The sequence below is a fragment of the Ictidomys tridecemlineatus genome, chromosome 11, assembly GCF_052094955.1.
Source record: "Ictidomys tridecemlineatus isolate mIctTri1 chromosome 11, mIctTri1.hap1, whole genome shotgun sequence".
Classification (NCBI taxonomy): Eukaryota; Metazoa; Chordata; class Mammalia; order Rodentia; family Sciuridae; genus Ictidomys; species Ictidomys tridecemlineatus.
The window spans coordinates 108,438,484-108,455,188 of NC_135487.1; the positions used below are offsets into that span (position 1 = coordinate 108,438,484).

The 16,705-nt window shown below is 43.7% G+C and overlaps 1 protein-coding gene across 1 annotated transcript in view; it reads right to left on the minus strand.

The window, feature by feature from the left end:
• The window catches only part of Casq2 (calsequestrin 2), a 67,511-nt gene extending 51,385 nt beyond the window's left edge, over positions 1 to 16,126 (minus strand). The window contains exon 1 of the mRNA XM_005334915.5: positions 15,864 to 16,126. Within this exon, the coding sequence (XP_005334972.1) occupies positions 15,864 to 16,097 (234 nt within the window). The 5' untranslated portion in view covers positions 16,098 to 16,126. The remainder of the gene's footprint in view (positions 1 to 15,863) is intronic.
• Positions 16,127 to 16,705: the final 579 nt, after the last annotated feature.

Consider the following 16,705-nt stretch of genomic DNA (forward strand, 5'->3'; position numbering starts at 1 on the left):
AGCAGGTGACGCTGTCGGTCAGACCTGATGGCTCCTCCTTGGCTTTGGAGAGAGAAAGGGATCTAGAACCAAGGGGAGGAGAAGGCAAGAGGATGTCAGGGCCTCCAGCCAGGGAATGGAGTCAAGGACAAACAGTGACAGCAGGAGGGCGTGACAGAGCCAGGGGCCAGTTTCTTAGTGTGGATTCGGATGCAGTGAGTTTGTGGTCACAGAGGTCCAGCCAAGAGCTGGGGGTGTCAGCTAGGAAGGGAGGGAGGCCCCAAACAGATCTGTGGAAGTCAGAGCTGGAGGCACGAGGCTGGCGACATCTTTGGAAGGCAAGTGCATGAGAAAGCCACAGGATCGAGGGCCTGCCATCTTGAAGGCCGACACACGAAGAAGAGCCTGCCCCGGAGCAAGAGAGGAGCTTTGGGGAAGCTGGAGGAGGCAGGGATCACTGTGCCCCCATGACTCCAACGTCACGAAGGAGCCAGTAGTCGTGTCACATGTCAGGCCGACCAGGAGGCGTGGGACCCCCCATGAGGTCTCTCCTTTCAGGACTGGTAAGTCATGGGTGACCTTGTAGAGAAGGGCTGGGACCGAAGCCAAAGCACAGGGAGCTAAGCAGTCAAGTGGGTGGCAAGGACAGGCTAGAGCAGGTGTGGGTCACTTGTTCAAGAAGTCTGCCCAGGAAGGGAGGGGGGAACACACATGGCTCCCTGTGCTGCCCAACTGTCCCCTGGGCCTCCGAGGACAGCACATCCAATATGCCCATGTCTTCCAAGTCCAGTCCCTTCATGGAATTTATCAGCCCTAATCCAGGGAGAGGGAGAACGAATCCAGGGAGGAAGAAAGTGACATGTGTACCACTTGCCAAGATCGGCCTTTGTAGAAAAGACTAATTTTTACCCTCCTGAAAAGAGGGGAGGTGAGAGAGGGATGGAGCTGCAAAGAAAGAGGAGGACGTCCCTTACTCCAGGCAGGTGGGTAGGGATTACTTTCTATAGAGGCAAGAATCTGAAAATAAAAATTAAAAAATCAAGAACTGAGATGCCTGAGGGGGAAATATCACAGATCTCTGCTCCAAGTGAATGTCCCTCAGGCCAGTCATTAAAAATACTCTGGCTGCCATCCTGCTCTTTCCACGGAAGCCAAGAGCCAAATGGCTGTTTTTACCCACTGTCCCTGATACCATCTGGCAACATGTCAAACTTTTCAACAGCTGTGTGCCCTCCTCTGAAACCAGAGAGCTGACGTGTATCTCCGGTAATCTCCTGTCACTGGCGGCTGCCCTCACATTGGACCTGGGCTATGTATAGCGAGCTGGGCAGTTGGCACGTGATGGGTCCAGAAGGAGTCTGGTTGAGGGAAGACAGCAGCTATTTTATGAGAATCAAGACTATAGAGGTTTCTCAGGGATGGAATAAGTGGTCCCTCAAAGAGCTTTTGGGGGAGGGGGAGGATGTGGATTGTTTTTATTAGCACTTTTGGAACCATCACCTTGACCGACACCTAGGGAGAGACCCGAGTGCTTATGCTGTGTGCTTATTGCACCCACCAGACTGAGAGGCAGTAAAACGGCCACAATAAAAAGAGAATTTGATAGGTGTTCACTGTGCCAGCAACTGCCCCAACTACCTTCCATGAATTACCTTTTTGAAGAAAATTCTCCTGTGGTAGAGGTTTGCAGATGAGGAAATAGAGGCACAGAGCTTAATCGACATGCCCCAGGCCCACAGAGCCCTCACCCACCCTGGGATTTCAACCTGGACACTAGCCCCAGAGCCCAGGCTTTTGACCATGACATCTACTCTGTGTGAGGTCCTCAAAGGCACCTGACCCAAACCCTGCCTCTCCTGCGTATCAGCTGTGAGACTGAAAAGGTTACAACTTCTCTGGCCTTCAATTTTCTAAAAAGAAAGGAAGGAAGGAAGGAAGGAAGGAAGGAAGGAAGGAAGGAAGGAAGGAAGGAAGGAAGGAAGGAAGGAAGGAAGGGAGGGAGGGAGGGAGGGAGGAAGAGAGAGAGAGAGAAAGAAAAAAGAGAGAAAGAAAGAAGAAAGAAAGAAAGAAAGAAAGAAAGAAAGAAAGAAAGAAAGAAAGAAAGAAAGAAAGAAAGAAAGAAAGAAAGAAATCTAATGCTTGCAGGAGTAACACGTATGCCAGTGTTTAATGAACGTTTATTCCCTATAAATTCATTACAGGGCCGATCCCATTTTGCTAAGCCTATGGTTCTCAAACACAAGTGAGCGCACATCAGCATTTCCAGGAAGGAAGGCTGATAACAACCCAGGGTGGTCTACCCTGGAGGTCTGATCCAGCAGGTCTTGGACAAAACCCAAGTTGAATGCATTTCTGACCAGGTCCCAGGTATTGGATGCACCTGGCCCTGGGGACATAGGCGAAGAACCTCGGCTCTACTGTCTCAACATGCAATCATAACCTTTGATTGTGTAGCATTTTGTGATGTCCAAGTGGACAGACTGTCCCTGGGACCAGGGGTTTTGTTTTGGTTTTTAATTTTATACTAACAATACTGTTGCATGGGATTTAAAAAAAAAATTAATCTGATCCCCAAGACTATCAAAAAATGAAACCACAAAACACCTAAGATAATATTTTATCTTAGGACTGGGGGTATAGCCCGGTGATAGAGCATTTGCCTATCATGAGCAAGGCCCTGGGATCCATCCCCAGTACTGCAAAGACATAAAATAAATAAAATTTAAAGATCGATTTGACGGACATGGGGCTAGTCCAAGCCCTTTTCCAATTTTTCTCAGCAGAGGTCTATGCTCAAAAGCTTTTAAAAATGCAGTCCAGCAGCTTGAATCCCAACATGCCCAGGAAATGCCCTCTCCCACGCAGGATTTAGTAACTTTCTGGAGGCGGGGAGAACTCATCCCTTTTTAGATTAGGCTTTCATAGTTGGTGTCTTTGTTAAAAGGGAGGTGGGGTGGATTCTTTATGGAGAGATGGCCTAAATGTTAAAATAATGGCCAGATGAAGGAAACCTTGGCTTTTCTCTCCCATTGTGCACGTTAATAAAGCCGACGAGGGGCCTGTTACTGCTTGGCTGAATTTTACAAAATGTCTGCTGGTGTTCATTTTTTGATAGCATCTGCTAACGCCAGCAGACATCATGGATAACTAAGGTGCACAGAGAGCTGTCGGATTCAGGGGCTCACACATCCATGATGAGCTCAAGATGAGCCCTCCACGGAGCCCCAAGCCTGTGACATCACTTTGCACATGCCAAACACCTCTCATCACCATCAGATGTCCTAGGAGGAAGGAACATATTGTGGTTTATATTTTGCAAAACAAACCAAACAACAACAAACACGTGACCTGCCTGCAGCCTCACAGCCAGCACAAAGACTCAAACCAAGGAGGGTCTGAACCTTCAAGCCTGGGCTTCCTACACGGCTTGGTGCTGTCGGTGGTTGTTGATTTATGTGTTGTAATCACTTTTTTCTGAATTCAGGGAACGCTGTCATTTCCTTCATAGAGAAATTGGGGGTGGTTTTGGTCAGGCTCACCAATGGTTTGATATCCTGAGCCAGAGTGTGTGTGTGTGTGTGTGTGTGTGTGTGTGTGTGTGTGTGTGTGTGTGGTCAGTGTGAGGCAGAGGCAGGTGAGCATGTAAGGGCCGACCTGTTGGCTCCCTTGGCCCACCCAGCACACAGCAGATGGGGAGGAGAGGCCTGCCTGGCTTGGGGTACTCGGCAGCAGGAGGGAGCTCCTGGAACCAGGCACCTCGGGCACACAGAAGCGGCCCTGGCTTCTCTACCCACAGCACTGCAAGATGGCACACTGGCCATCTTCCCATGTGGCTGTCCAAACAGAAACGGCTATCTGGGTGATTCTGGCCTACTGCTTCCAGTTCATAAACTAGGGAAGTCTCAGAGGCTACTTTAGACAGGCTCAATACTTCAGGGGGATGGCTTTCTAGGTGGAACAAGTCATTTTTAGATAAGCACTAAGTCCTTTACACCCCTCACTAGCCTATACAGCACAGACAGCAAGAGAGGAGGGCAGCTGATTTCAAGAAAACTCTTGTGGTTCTAAAACTGATTTCTACCTTACTTTTTTATGGGAGTGCTTTATATTACAAAATAAAACTTACCATATCTCCATGATGATGACTTTCTTGATACCTTGTGTCCCCATCTAAAAATCTCCCCTCTGGCAGAGGTCTACCTCAGAAATATGATGACCAGTTACCCTCTTTGGTCTTGAGTAGTAATGGGTGTTTTCCAGGGTGGAGTAATGAGAATGTTCCAGTGGTCTAAACACTTAATGCATCAACAGTGTGTCTTCTATTTTGTAGAATCTGTATTCCTTATTAATTCTATACCTAGGAGGAAGAACTTAACTACAGTCAACTCAATCCATGCACTTACAACAGCACTTCTTGTTCGTTCACAATCTCACTCCAAACATTAGTTGCATTACTTCACAGCGTCCAGCAAATGCTCCTCTAATAGCTCCACGGCTCTGGGACTTTGCCACGAACTGCAGTTTAAAAGTGAGTCTCTCCTGGGACAGCATGGGCTCCACATGAGGATTCGTTCTCAAAGCCAAACCAAAATAAGCCTGACCTCATCTGATTTTTCAGAGTGGAGCAGGTGTGAGTTTCCAGAGTGCCATCTTTGGGGGCAGTGAGCAGTTGGAAAAAAATATCCAAATCCTGTGTGTGTGGCTATTCTCTGCCCAGTATTCCCACATCTCTCCATCTGTAGATCTACTTGACTCCAGCAACTCTGTTTTGCCTTGAGGTTTGGAAAAGCAATCACTGGGACATTTGCCAGTGCTAAATAGGTTCAGAGTACAGGTCAGCCCTACAGAGTCTAGAAGTTTCTGCCCATGTGTATTTATGTCTATATATGTATATGTGTGTGTGAATGAATATGCATATATCTGTGTGTGTGTGTGTGTGTGTGTGTGTGTGTGTGTATTCCCTAGTTGACAAAAATCTGTTTTACCCACTGTTACGATTTGGTTCTATAATGTCTCCCAAAGTTTCATGAGTTAAAGGGTTTGTTGCAAGCCTGTGATACTATTAGGATGTGGTAGAAACATAGGAAGTGAAGCCTAGTAGAAAGAATTTAGTCATTGTGGTCAAGGTCATTGTGGCATGACCTTGAAGGGGACATTGGTACTCCTGTCCCCTTCTTCTATCTTTTTGCTTTCTGATCACCATGAGACCAACAGCTTTGCTCCACCATGCACTCTTGACTAGGATGTTCTTTCTCACCACAGGCTTAAAGTGATGGCTTAAAGTCCAAGTAGCCATGGACTGAAATCTTTGAGACTATGATACAAAATAAACATTTCCTCCTTTTAAGTTAATTTTCTCAGGTATTTTGTCATAGCAACAAAATAATGTCTAACACACCCATATTTCATTAAGCTTAAGCAATGTTTTACACAGGTCCCTGGATCTGATAAATTCAAACTCCTCATTATTGTACTCAATACTTTTAAAAAAATTTATGTAACAATTTTAAAAAGAGATCAGGAGGGCTGGGGATGTGGCTCAAGTGATAGTGCACTCACCTGGAATGCGCAGGGCACTGGGTTCGATTCTCAGCAACACATAAAAATAAAATAAAGATATTGTGTCCACTGAAAAAACTAAAAAATTTTTTTTAAAAATTCTCTCTCTCTCTCTCTCTCTCTCTCTCTTAAAAAAAGATCAGGAAACATATATTTCCAGTTTAGGTGATGTATTTATAATTCCTTGCCTTTTCCTTCTCTCTCCTAGCATTTATCTAGGCAACATTTATTAAATTCCAAGCAAGTGCTAAGTATTTGTCCATTTAATCTCGCTAGTCATTTAGGCTCCACACAGAGTTAATGCAGTTGTACAATTGAACCTTGCTAAGTGTGGGTGAAAATCCAGAGTATAAAGATACTTGCCCTTTCCTAAGTTGTTACTGCTTATGAACATGAAGGTATTCCTATCAGCTTGTGCCTTGCTGTAGCAGAAGGCACATGCTATTTAGAACCAAAGAGGTATATGTTAAAATCCTGATTCATGTTCTGCTATTTTGTAAATTTGCAATTTGGGGCAATTTTTACTCAGTTCTCTTGTTCATTTCTCTGTAATATGTTATAAGAAAGAAGTAAAATACGTAAGTACCAGCTTGGGCCTGGTTTATGATAAGTGAATGATAGGTGCTCCCTCCCTTCTCCTTCTTCCCCTTCAGTTCCTTCAACATTGGATCAAAAATACTATTCAATACCCACTGAGTCAGACCCTGATCTAGGTGCTTGGGTACAACAACAATTAGAACAAAGTCCTTACCTTTGTGGATTTTTTACATTCTACGGGGCATGTCAGACAATGTGCAATATGTCACCCAAGTACTATGGAGACAGATAAAGCAGGATAGAGGAGGAAAACCGAGTCTTGGAGAGTGTAATTTATATAGGTGGTCAGGGAGAAAACCTCTTTGATAAGCTGATATTTAAGTATAGACCTAAAGGAAGTGACTTCTTATCGTCAACAAAAGAGGACCATCTTAGATATTGGGCACATGCCATCCGCATCTTTCAAAGTAAGATGAATATTTGATGAATAAAGGCAAACATGAATATGTCCATCTGGGCTTCCACGGGTCTTAGCTTCACATTATAGAACACTCACCAGTTTGCTCTGAGAAACCTTCCTGTAGGTTCCCATTAAACATCTTCATATCCCACATCCATATGCCTCCAAGATTTTCAGTTTCCATCTCTTTCGTGAAAAGGGATAATGGGACTCAGCAATCCAATAGATGTATGTCTTCCCTTTTCTAAGGTAAATCCTGGACTCACTGAGACTTAGAAGGGCACTTTCTGATTTGGTCTTAGAAAAACCAGGAAATTCAATAGGAAAGCTCTCAAAGAGCAAAAGATTTCTCAAGTACCCAGATCATTTCCTTTTAAGGAGGCTCAACATACAAAGTTCTAACTGTGTGACTGTAGAATCAGTGGGAGAACCCTGGGAGGTCTGGCCGAGTCCCAGAATAAAGCTGAATCCCTGTAATCTCAGACCTAATTTATTATCTCAGCCCTCCTTTAAATCAGAGGAATGATGACAGGTCTTAATATCACTCAGGAGAGTCAAAAGACCAAAGGTCCAACAGGTGCAACATGATCCAGTCATCTGAAAAAAGTCTTTCCAACCCTGTAGATCTGTATAGTGCTTTGCAAATTGGAATGGACCTCGTCATCTAGGGAACCCATTTAAATGTAATGCTGACTCTGGGATGAGACCTGGGGTTCTTCATTTTTAGCATGTTCTCAGGCAATGTCACTACGATTGGCCTGAGGACTATATTTTCAGTACGGAGGCTCAAGTGATCCTTAAACTTGGCCATACATTAGAATCACCCAGGGAGTTTTAAAATTATAGTGTCTGGCATCACTCCTTGTGCAGTTAAAGCAGCGTCTAGGGGGAATAAGGTCCAGGAATCAGTATTTTTAAAAACTCTTTAGGTGATCCCAGTATGCAAAGTTGAGAACTTCTGAAATTGGCCAAGAACATGTTTGAAAGTTCAATGACAGATAAAGGAAAACCATATTTGATAAACACCAGCTATGTTTCAAGTACTCAGGCATTCTACATAGATGAATTTCCTCAATAGCAATTGACATACAAAAAAAAATAGGAATACCTAACTCTTGTACAGCTTCTTATAGTTTTAAATGACATTCTTATTCCTTGGCTTTCATTGAATTTTGTTAATTCATTGACATAAATGGTATGGTTGATTTTATGCAGGAAAATGAGGAGGTAAGTCTTTTTGGCTTGCTGCATATCAAGTAAATGGGAGATAATTCAGGTCCTCTGACGTCCATTTGTCTGCTTTTCCCAATCACAGCTACCTGAGTTGAGGTTGGACACACAATGACAACCATGTTCAAGTACTCTAGAGAGTCCTGTCAATGATGCTGGGCTCATTGCAAATTGTGAAAAGGCCATAGTCACTCCCAGCTAAAGATTGGTTTGCACAAATATACAGATCAGTTAGGGACTGAGATTTGCACAAAGAAGGGAGCTTAGCTGTTAGGGACCCTCATAGCCTGAGAGCAGAGGTATCAGGAGACTCATCTAATAGCTGCAGAACCCAAAGGTCTACACTGCATGAGATTCTGATTCTGGATTCTGCTGTGGATGATGGAACCAGCTTCATCCTTCCTATAGGGCCTAATGAATCATCTGTGCTAAAAATTATTAGAAAGTAACCTGCATCCCAGCACGGGGAAATTAGTCCTAATGGTAATTCTTGCTATGGATAATTTGTTTCCTGCCATTAACACCCAAGAGGCTTTAGTAGAGTGAATCTGTGAACATTCTGAATGGATGACGGCAGAGTCCCCATAGCTTCTCTATGGTGAGCTAAAGTGGGACCTTCTTAAACAGGAAGAATAGGTGTCCCCACAGAGGGGACACTGAAGGGTAGCTCCAGACCTCAAACTCTAACTGCAGCCTATGGAGAAGCTGGTCAACCTTTTGTCTGACTATCAAGATTATGTAGCTCTCTTTGTGCCAAGCCCCAGGCCTGTCAGTCCAATGGACCTTGCTCACCCCAAACAAAGAAGCTTTGAATATTCACAATATAGAAAGTGTTGCTGGTTTATAATAGGTTCACTCTTTCATTCATTTTATCATGCTAAGATTGTTGTGTATCTGCTGAGGGCAATGAATATTTGATGAATGAATGAATATTTCTTTTTTTTTTAAAGAGAGAGTGAGAGAGTAGAGAGAGAGAGAGAGAATTTTTTAATATTTATTTTTTAGTTATCGGTGGATACAACATCTTTGTTGGTATGTGCAGGCCGCACGCATGCCAGGTGAGCGCGCTACCGCTTGAGCCATATCCCCAGCCCCATGAATGAATATTTCTATTCAGGATTCATAGTATGTATTTTCATGTTCCAAAGCACTAACTTGACTGAGGGAAAAAACCCAGGACTTGCCTCAGTCCAATAAACGTTACCAGTTGGTCTATTTAGTTATTCCCCACCTGCCACATCCACTCCAAATACATACACTCAGTTAACAGCATCAACTTTAAATTTAATATATGTGAGTTCAAAACAGAAAGCACCCAAATTGTCTAAAACTGAGCTCTCCGATCTCCTTTCTCCTTTCCTTCTAGAGAAAGTATAAAATGGTCATAAAATTTTTTTTTCTATATAAGTGGGAAACGTGCCAGAAAAGCTTTTTTTTTTTTTTCTTTTTCCTTTCTTTTTTCCTAGCAGAAGAGTGATGGAGAGAAAAGATATGGGCTTTGGAATCAAGGATAAGATCTATGTGAAGGTAGGAGGAGAAAAAGAAGTAAACAATTCCCCATTGCTGGTTTAGGTCATTGGCAGATGGTGTTCCCATTTCAGGAACTCTTGGAAACTCAGCCTGTGGGCGCCATGTTGCTTAAACACAGCCAGCTGGGACTCCCGACTATCTCACATAACCAGTTCATTCACTCCATTGTACTTCTGCTTCTCAGGCATTTCCTTGATCCTCCTTGTGAACTTGATTAGGTTTGGGGGGTTGATGCTGTTTTGCTTCCCTTACTATTGAACTGCTTATGAGTTGAGGTTGCTCTCAGGAGGCTGACAATCTGGAGGGAGAAATCTTCACACGTGTCTCCACGGGGAGAAGGAGTAAGTTAGAAGGACTTAGAAGAGAAGTGAGCAGTCAAGTGGAATTACATCTCAAAGGGAGGAAAGATGAAACCACGGCTGAAAGTGTAGAAGGGCTAATGTAATAAAGAGTGTTGACAAGGTTGCCACATGCATCTGACCCAGGCTCAGCAAAGCCTTGGAGATCAGAAGGGATACTGAACACGGGGATCTTCAAGAGTCTGTGATCAGGTACAGGGCATTCCTCCTCTCTGGGGCTTAGCTGGCTGCTGTGTAAGCAAAATAGCGACTCGTGCCCATCTCAACTTGATGGAGTTAGGCTGGGTTGTGTTTCAAATCCTGACTGAAATGAGCCAGTATTTCTTAAGTCCCTTCTGTGTGGCAGAAGCTGTGCTCTTGCCATGCAACGTCACTCAGCCCTCACATCAACAGGATTATCTCCACTTTATAGATGATCTGAATGCTGAGGCTTCTTTCTTGGGCATGGAACCCAGGCCTGTCTGATTTAGAAGCCCAGGTTGGAGTGCACCATCTCTCAAGCGTTTCAACCTGAGAGAAGACTGGTGATGTTGGGGGACTTTCTCTGGAGGTGTTTATAGGACATGATAAGAGCAGCAGCTTGCACAGCAGTTTCAAGGAGAAAGAAGAAGCAGAAAACAAAGCAAAAAGGAGGAAGCCCGTTCACTGCTCATTTCTGGCTCCTGAGTCTCTGAGTCTCTTAATGCTACCAGGAGTTGGTTGCTGTAGTGTGAATAAACTTACTACCCTGGCTAAGGCTGCAGGAGACAGCGTTGAAAACAATTAGAAACTCCCTTTCTGAGTATTATTGATGCCCCAATAGAAAAACAGGGAAAAGGCATAGAAAAATGAATTAAATACAAAAATGGCAAATAATGATCTTACAAAATCAGGCTAGCTAGAAATCAAAGAAATGTTCACAAAAACAATAATGAAAATCTAAAAATATAAAGATTTCTGAAACCCTGAAAATTGTGTCAGGATCCAAAAACAGGGAAGTGACATTTAAAGTGTGCATGGTAGCCGGGTAATCCCAGTGACTCTGGTGACTGACGCAGGAGAATCGCAAGTTCAAGACCAGTCTCAGCAACTCAGTGAGACCCTGTCTCAAAATAAAAAATAATAATAATAAAGGGCTGGGGATGCAGCTCAGAGGTAAAGCACCCCTGGGTTCAATCTCCAGTACCAGAAAAAAATAAAAATAAAATTTTTTTTAAAGTATGCATGGTGATATGCTGGCATACTATATTAGCATTAACATTATGTGTACAAAGATTAAAAAACTAATGACATACTCCCAATACAGGGAAATTTTAAATGTGGAAAATAAAACTGATATAATCCTAGTTCAAAAATGTATATTTATTCTTGAAAAATACCAGAAAGAAATCTATCAGAACGTAACTTTTAGTTCCCCTATGACTTCCTTTATTCTTTTCCACTATTCTACTTTTCTACTATCTCTACTATTCTTATTTTTCTGAAATTTCTAAAGATCATATGCCATTTTTTTTCGATGAAGCAGGCCCAACCAGAAATTTGGCTTACCAGCTGTTAAAGTCAAGGCCATATCTAGGAAGTGGGGGGTTCAAAACAATCCAAAAATGATTCCAAAGTTTCTTTTGAGTTCTGACTTTTCATGCACTCACTCAACAAGCAGGTATAACACACCTGTATATAGAACTATATATCATGTACCAACCCTGGGACCTCAAACACTTGACCCTGGCCAAACCTGAAGGCAACGTTTGAGTTTGGTGCCTCCTGGTGACATTTAACTTGCCCTTTTCCTGCTAAGCTTTTAATGACGATATAGTCTCTCCCTTCCTCTCTTCTTGTCAGACCTTGTCTTCAGGACAGAATTCAGATTCAGTCCTAGGGAGGTGTGCGCGGTTGCTAACATCCTAAAGGGCCGCCTCTCCCAGAAGGACTTGACAGGTAGGGCTAGAAATCTTATCTCAAAGAAGGAAAAAGCCAGCAGGTGGAAAAATAGTTGAGAGTTGTTGGAATCTTTGCTCTCTCTGTCTTTTCCTCTGCCCAATAAATTCTTATTTCACAAAACCAGTTCTTCCCTATCATGCCTCCTGCACGTATCTCTCCCCTAAAAAAGACTGGGGCTCTTCCTCTTTCCTCTGCACTCCTGGAAAACCTTACTCAATAGGTCCCTCTTATCTATGTTTTCCAGTTCCACGATTTCACTTACCCCTAGATTCAGTTACTCCTGGCCCTCAATTGAGAACCCAGAATATTAAATTAAAAAAAAAATCCATGAACAAAAAGCAGATAAGTTTTAAATTGTGTGCCATTCTGAGTACAGGGATGAAATCTCGTGTCATTCTGCTCCATTCTATCCAGGATGTGAGAATCAGTCCTTTGTTCAGTGTATCCATGTTGTATGGCTTACCTGCCCGTTAGTTACTTGGTAGCCTTTTTAGTTATCAGGTCTACTGTTGTGGTAGCAATATCACAGTGCTTGTGTTCAAGTAATCCTTATCTCACTTAATAATGCCCCCAAGGTGCAAGATTAGTGATGCTGACAATTTTGATATATCAAACAACTGCCATAAACTGCTTCCTTTAAGTAAAAAAGGTGAAAGTTCTTTAGTTAATTAGAAAAGAAAAAAAAGCGTAAGTACAATCCAATAAGATATTTTGAGAAAGAAAGACAGGCCACATTTACATAACTTTTATTATGGGGTATTGCCATAACTGTTCTATTTTATTATTAGTCATTGTTGTTAATTTTTTAATGTGCCTGATCTACAAATTAAACTTTATCATAGGTATCCAGAGAGCTATGGAAAAAACATTGTCTATGTAAGTCTAGGTACCATCTGCAATTTTAGGCATCCACTGGGGGTCTTTGGAATTTATCCTCACCAGTAAGGGGGGACTGCTCTAAATTGCTCTGTTGTTCTAGTGACCCACAACACTGTGGCCTTTTGTTTGCGTGTCTTCTTCTGTATTAGACTGTGAGCCAATTGAGTTGTTTTCCCTGTGTCCACAGCATCTACCCCAGGGCCCAGCATAGAGAACCTGCAGATGCACAAATAACGCAGCATTTCAAGGGCCCCTCCCTAGGCAGTGATGCCCTCCTCTGTGGGTGGAACTGTTTCTGGTCTTTTCCTTGGTGTGGAAAATGCTTTAGAGCAGTGGACAAATCATATATGTCTGACCATAGTAGCTTTGGATTTTTACCAGAACCAGATGGCCTTTCCATGATTAGTTATGAACATCTAATCCCTATATTTCAATCCCTAAACATTACTCAGGTGTTTCAAACTGGAGATGGCAGAATGAACCCAATTTAATAGGTTGGGGTTAATATTTTTTTTAAGTAAAATAGAACAGACTAAAAATCTAAAAGAATTTTTTAAAAATTCAAGGATGCCCCAAGTAAGGGTAAGTATTGTCCCATGAAACTCAGGTTTCAGGTGTGTGTGTGTGTGTGTGTGTGTGTGTGTGTGTGTGTGTGTAAGTCACACCAGGTTACAATAACATCATGGGATGCGACCTTCCTACACCATTGGGAGGAAACGAGTCCCCCTCTGTTCTTTGGTGGCCATGCCACAGCCTACATCACACTGCCTTGTGGTCAGGGAGCTGAGGCCTCCTCTTGGCCCTCTACATGTTGAACAGCCCCCACTCTGGAGCTGGAAGAATATCTTGCATAGTGTAAATCTGGGGTTTAGAGAATTAAGAAGACAAAAGAGTTGCTTTGATCCAAGAAGAAAACTTAAAGGCTCATTCATATCCACCCTATCATTTCACCCATGGGATTTCTGGAGCCATTTTTGTCCTAGATTCTGAAAACCAGAACTGAGAACTGACAGGTACCTCCAGGAAGGCATGTCCTCCCCCCACCATTGCAAGGGAGTAGGGCCACCTGCCTGCTTGGGGCTTTTGCATGAACTGGGGATCAGGGCTACGTGCTTCTAAAGGCGATGCGGGTGAGCTGAGCAACTCTGTTTAAGGCAGATGGCTGCGGGGTGTCCAGCAGCTGCTTGCACTTTGTCTCATGGACTCCTGGAGTTGTGTCGTATAGGGGTTAAGCCTACCTTTATGTGCACTAGCTGGGTGACACTGGGCAATTGGAAAATGGAAGCTGTGCCTCCATTTTCCTATCCGCAGAAGGGGACAGTAACTGTGTTCATTTCATACATTTATTGTAAGGATTAAATCAGTTAATGCATACAAAATGCTTTGAACATCCCTACACACAGTAAGCAGTCCATAAATGTTAATTATTATTAACCTTCCCAAGGCCTGTATGAGAGTTATTCTTTTTTCCATATTTACCCGTAAGAAAATGAGGCTCCAAGAAATTAAGGAACCTTCCCTACGTCATGTGCCTAACAGACGCAAAGCCAGAACTTAAATCTAAAGCTCTGGCAGCAAGTTCCCCTAATCATGCCCTATTACTGTTCTAGGAGACTAAGGAATATCAGGCTAGCTCCTGTGCTGAACATCCCTTCATCTGTCTCTCCCAGGCCTGGTACCTGTGCAGGAAGATGTACTTTTGGATCAAAGGTGTCTGGAAGGATGGGGAGCCCAGAGACAGCCCCTTCTTGTGATTTTGGATGGGGGCCCAGAACTTAAATCGCTGGGGAGGTACATAGTTGGGGTATACACACACACACACACACATGCACGCATGCACACGCACACACACACACATACATATGTTTAATTTAACATGATAGGGAATCACACATATAGTCATACACACATGTATATGTATATGTACATACACACAATTTAATATGATAGAGAATCAGAAATGCGTGCCATGGCTTGTGTGGCCACCTACAGGCATTCGTTTCTTGGTCTAGGCTAACTGGACAGTGATGAGCATATACAGTAGAATCCTTATGCCTTCAATTAACTTTTTCCTAAAAATGCCTCTCAGTAATTGAGCATGGCAGTTGGAGGTGGAGATGACAGTGTAAGTGCTGATTTCATGGGCTCAGCAGCAGCCACCATCCCTGTCCTGTTCTTTTCCAGCCTGTGATTTTCCCATTTCTGTAGTACAAAGGACCTAAACACCAGCCCTGCTTCCTCTTCCCTTGCAAACCAAAGAGAGAACTGAACTTGCACATTCAGCCCCCCGGGGTGGAGCCTGAGGGAAAATGCAATGGTAGTGATGGCAGTGGTGATATTTTTAAAACACCAGCGCTCTCTGATGACCAGGAGACACTTAGAATTCTGAAGGGCTTTATAAATCTTCCAAGTTATTTGGATGCATTTAGGGTAGTTTTGCTGAATTTTATTATAGTCAGTAACTTTTTTTTTTTTTTTTTTGAGAACTTAAGCCCACATGGGTTCTCTGTGCTAATTCTGTTAATCAAGGTATTTGATTAACCTGAGCTCTCTGACTGCACTGGCTAATCAACTGCAGAATTATCAAATAGCTCTTTCAACAGACTGGGGATTGCGGGGACACTTGGTGTCTTCTAGGATGCCTGGCAGCCTGGGTGCTCTTAAAGGGTGAAAGTCTTCAGCTCTGCAGGGGGTGCTGCAGGACAGTTGTTAGGGTCCTGGCAAAGGATTGGAAGCGGCCCCAGCGCCAGGTTACCAGCAGGCCACGTCATGCAGATAAAATAAGAAGTGACTTCAGCATCTGCCCTAAGCTCACACCAAGAACTTTCTGAGAAAGAAACAAGTCCCCATTAATGAACATGAAGCTCACACATCCACACTCTGTAGTGCTGCCTAAAAACGAATCAGAGAGAAAAACCATTTAGTGACATTCTCCATCTGACCCGGGAAGACAGGCAAGGTCGAATGAGTCTTCTTTCTGCAGGATCTAGGGGAGACTTGAGGGAGCAAAGAGTGGGGGATTGGCACGCCGAATGAAACCTACAAGCATCCCCCCAATTTTTCAGCCAACAGTTTTAATGATAGTTTGAACATTCTTTTGGAAGAACAGTGGATGAGATAACAAGAATAAGAGAACCACGATGTGAAAACTTTAGATCAGACCAGTGTGGTGCCACAGGCTCAGTCCCCTCCACTTTGAGAGTTTAGACCCATCCCTCCTTGTTCACACCCCCGCCCCCGCCCTGCTTTGCAGCAAGAACATCTTCACTTTTTTAGGATACAAAAAAAAAAAAAAAAATGCAACAGACTTCAGTATCCGTTCCATGCACCCTGGTTCCCACATCCCAAGCCCTGGATAGACGCCCCCACCCAGTTTACATCAGGGTGTTCCGCCCACCCTGTTGACTCACCTCCAGCACAATCTCCTTCAGTTGGAACTGTTTCTGCGCCACCTTATCTGAAGACACTGGCTCATGGTAGTAGAGGCAGAGCAGGTCGTATTTCTTCAAAATCTGCTTGAAGTTCTTCTCAGAAAGGCTCACCACCCGGTCCTTGCCATCATAGGTGGGGAAGTTAAGCCCCTCTTCTGCCCTGCAGGAGGACAGTAGATAGACCCCCACAACAAGCAGATGAGTTCTCTTCATTGGGAAGAGTTTTGTTTCTGCTTCCCCAAAATATTGTGTGCCGGAGAAAGGATGGAAAACTCTTAAAGGCTTTGGTGAGCCAAGTAGGGAGCAGAGAGAAGGTGATCTCTCCTGACCTCCTTGGGTCCCAGGAGCTGTGTAATCTTGGGCTCAGGACAAAGAGCCAAGACTCTTGCACACATGCGCATAAAGTAAGAGCCAGGCAGGGAGGCTGGGAGGCCAAGCCCCAGCCAGATACCTTACATAGCTCTGCCCACCCCTTGTCTCATTAGGAGCTCCATTTTTAGGATGCAGTTGTTTCAAGCTAAAAATAAATCGTGCAATGAATAAAAAAGTTAGATAGGACACAGTTGAGGGATTCACTGATACAGTGTGTCAGCATAGTGGAGAGGCAGCGGGCTCAGGAGAGAAGGAAGGAATTGCACGTGTGAAATAAGGAGGCTTGAAAAGTCCAAGAAGAGAGAGAAACTAGAAAGGGAGGAATTTAAAATAATAAGAGAGAGAAATAAGTGATGGTGGTGCCAATAAGAAAATGGATATGCAAAATGAAAATGCCGCTCACGTCGTCGCCTTGCTGAGTTCCCCTGGAGGAGGATGCAACCTGTCCT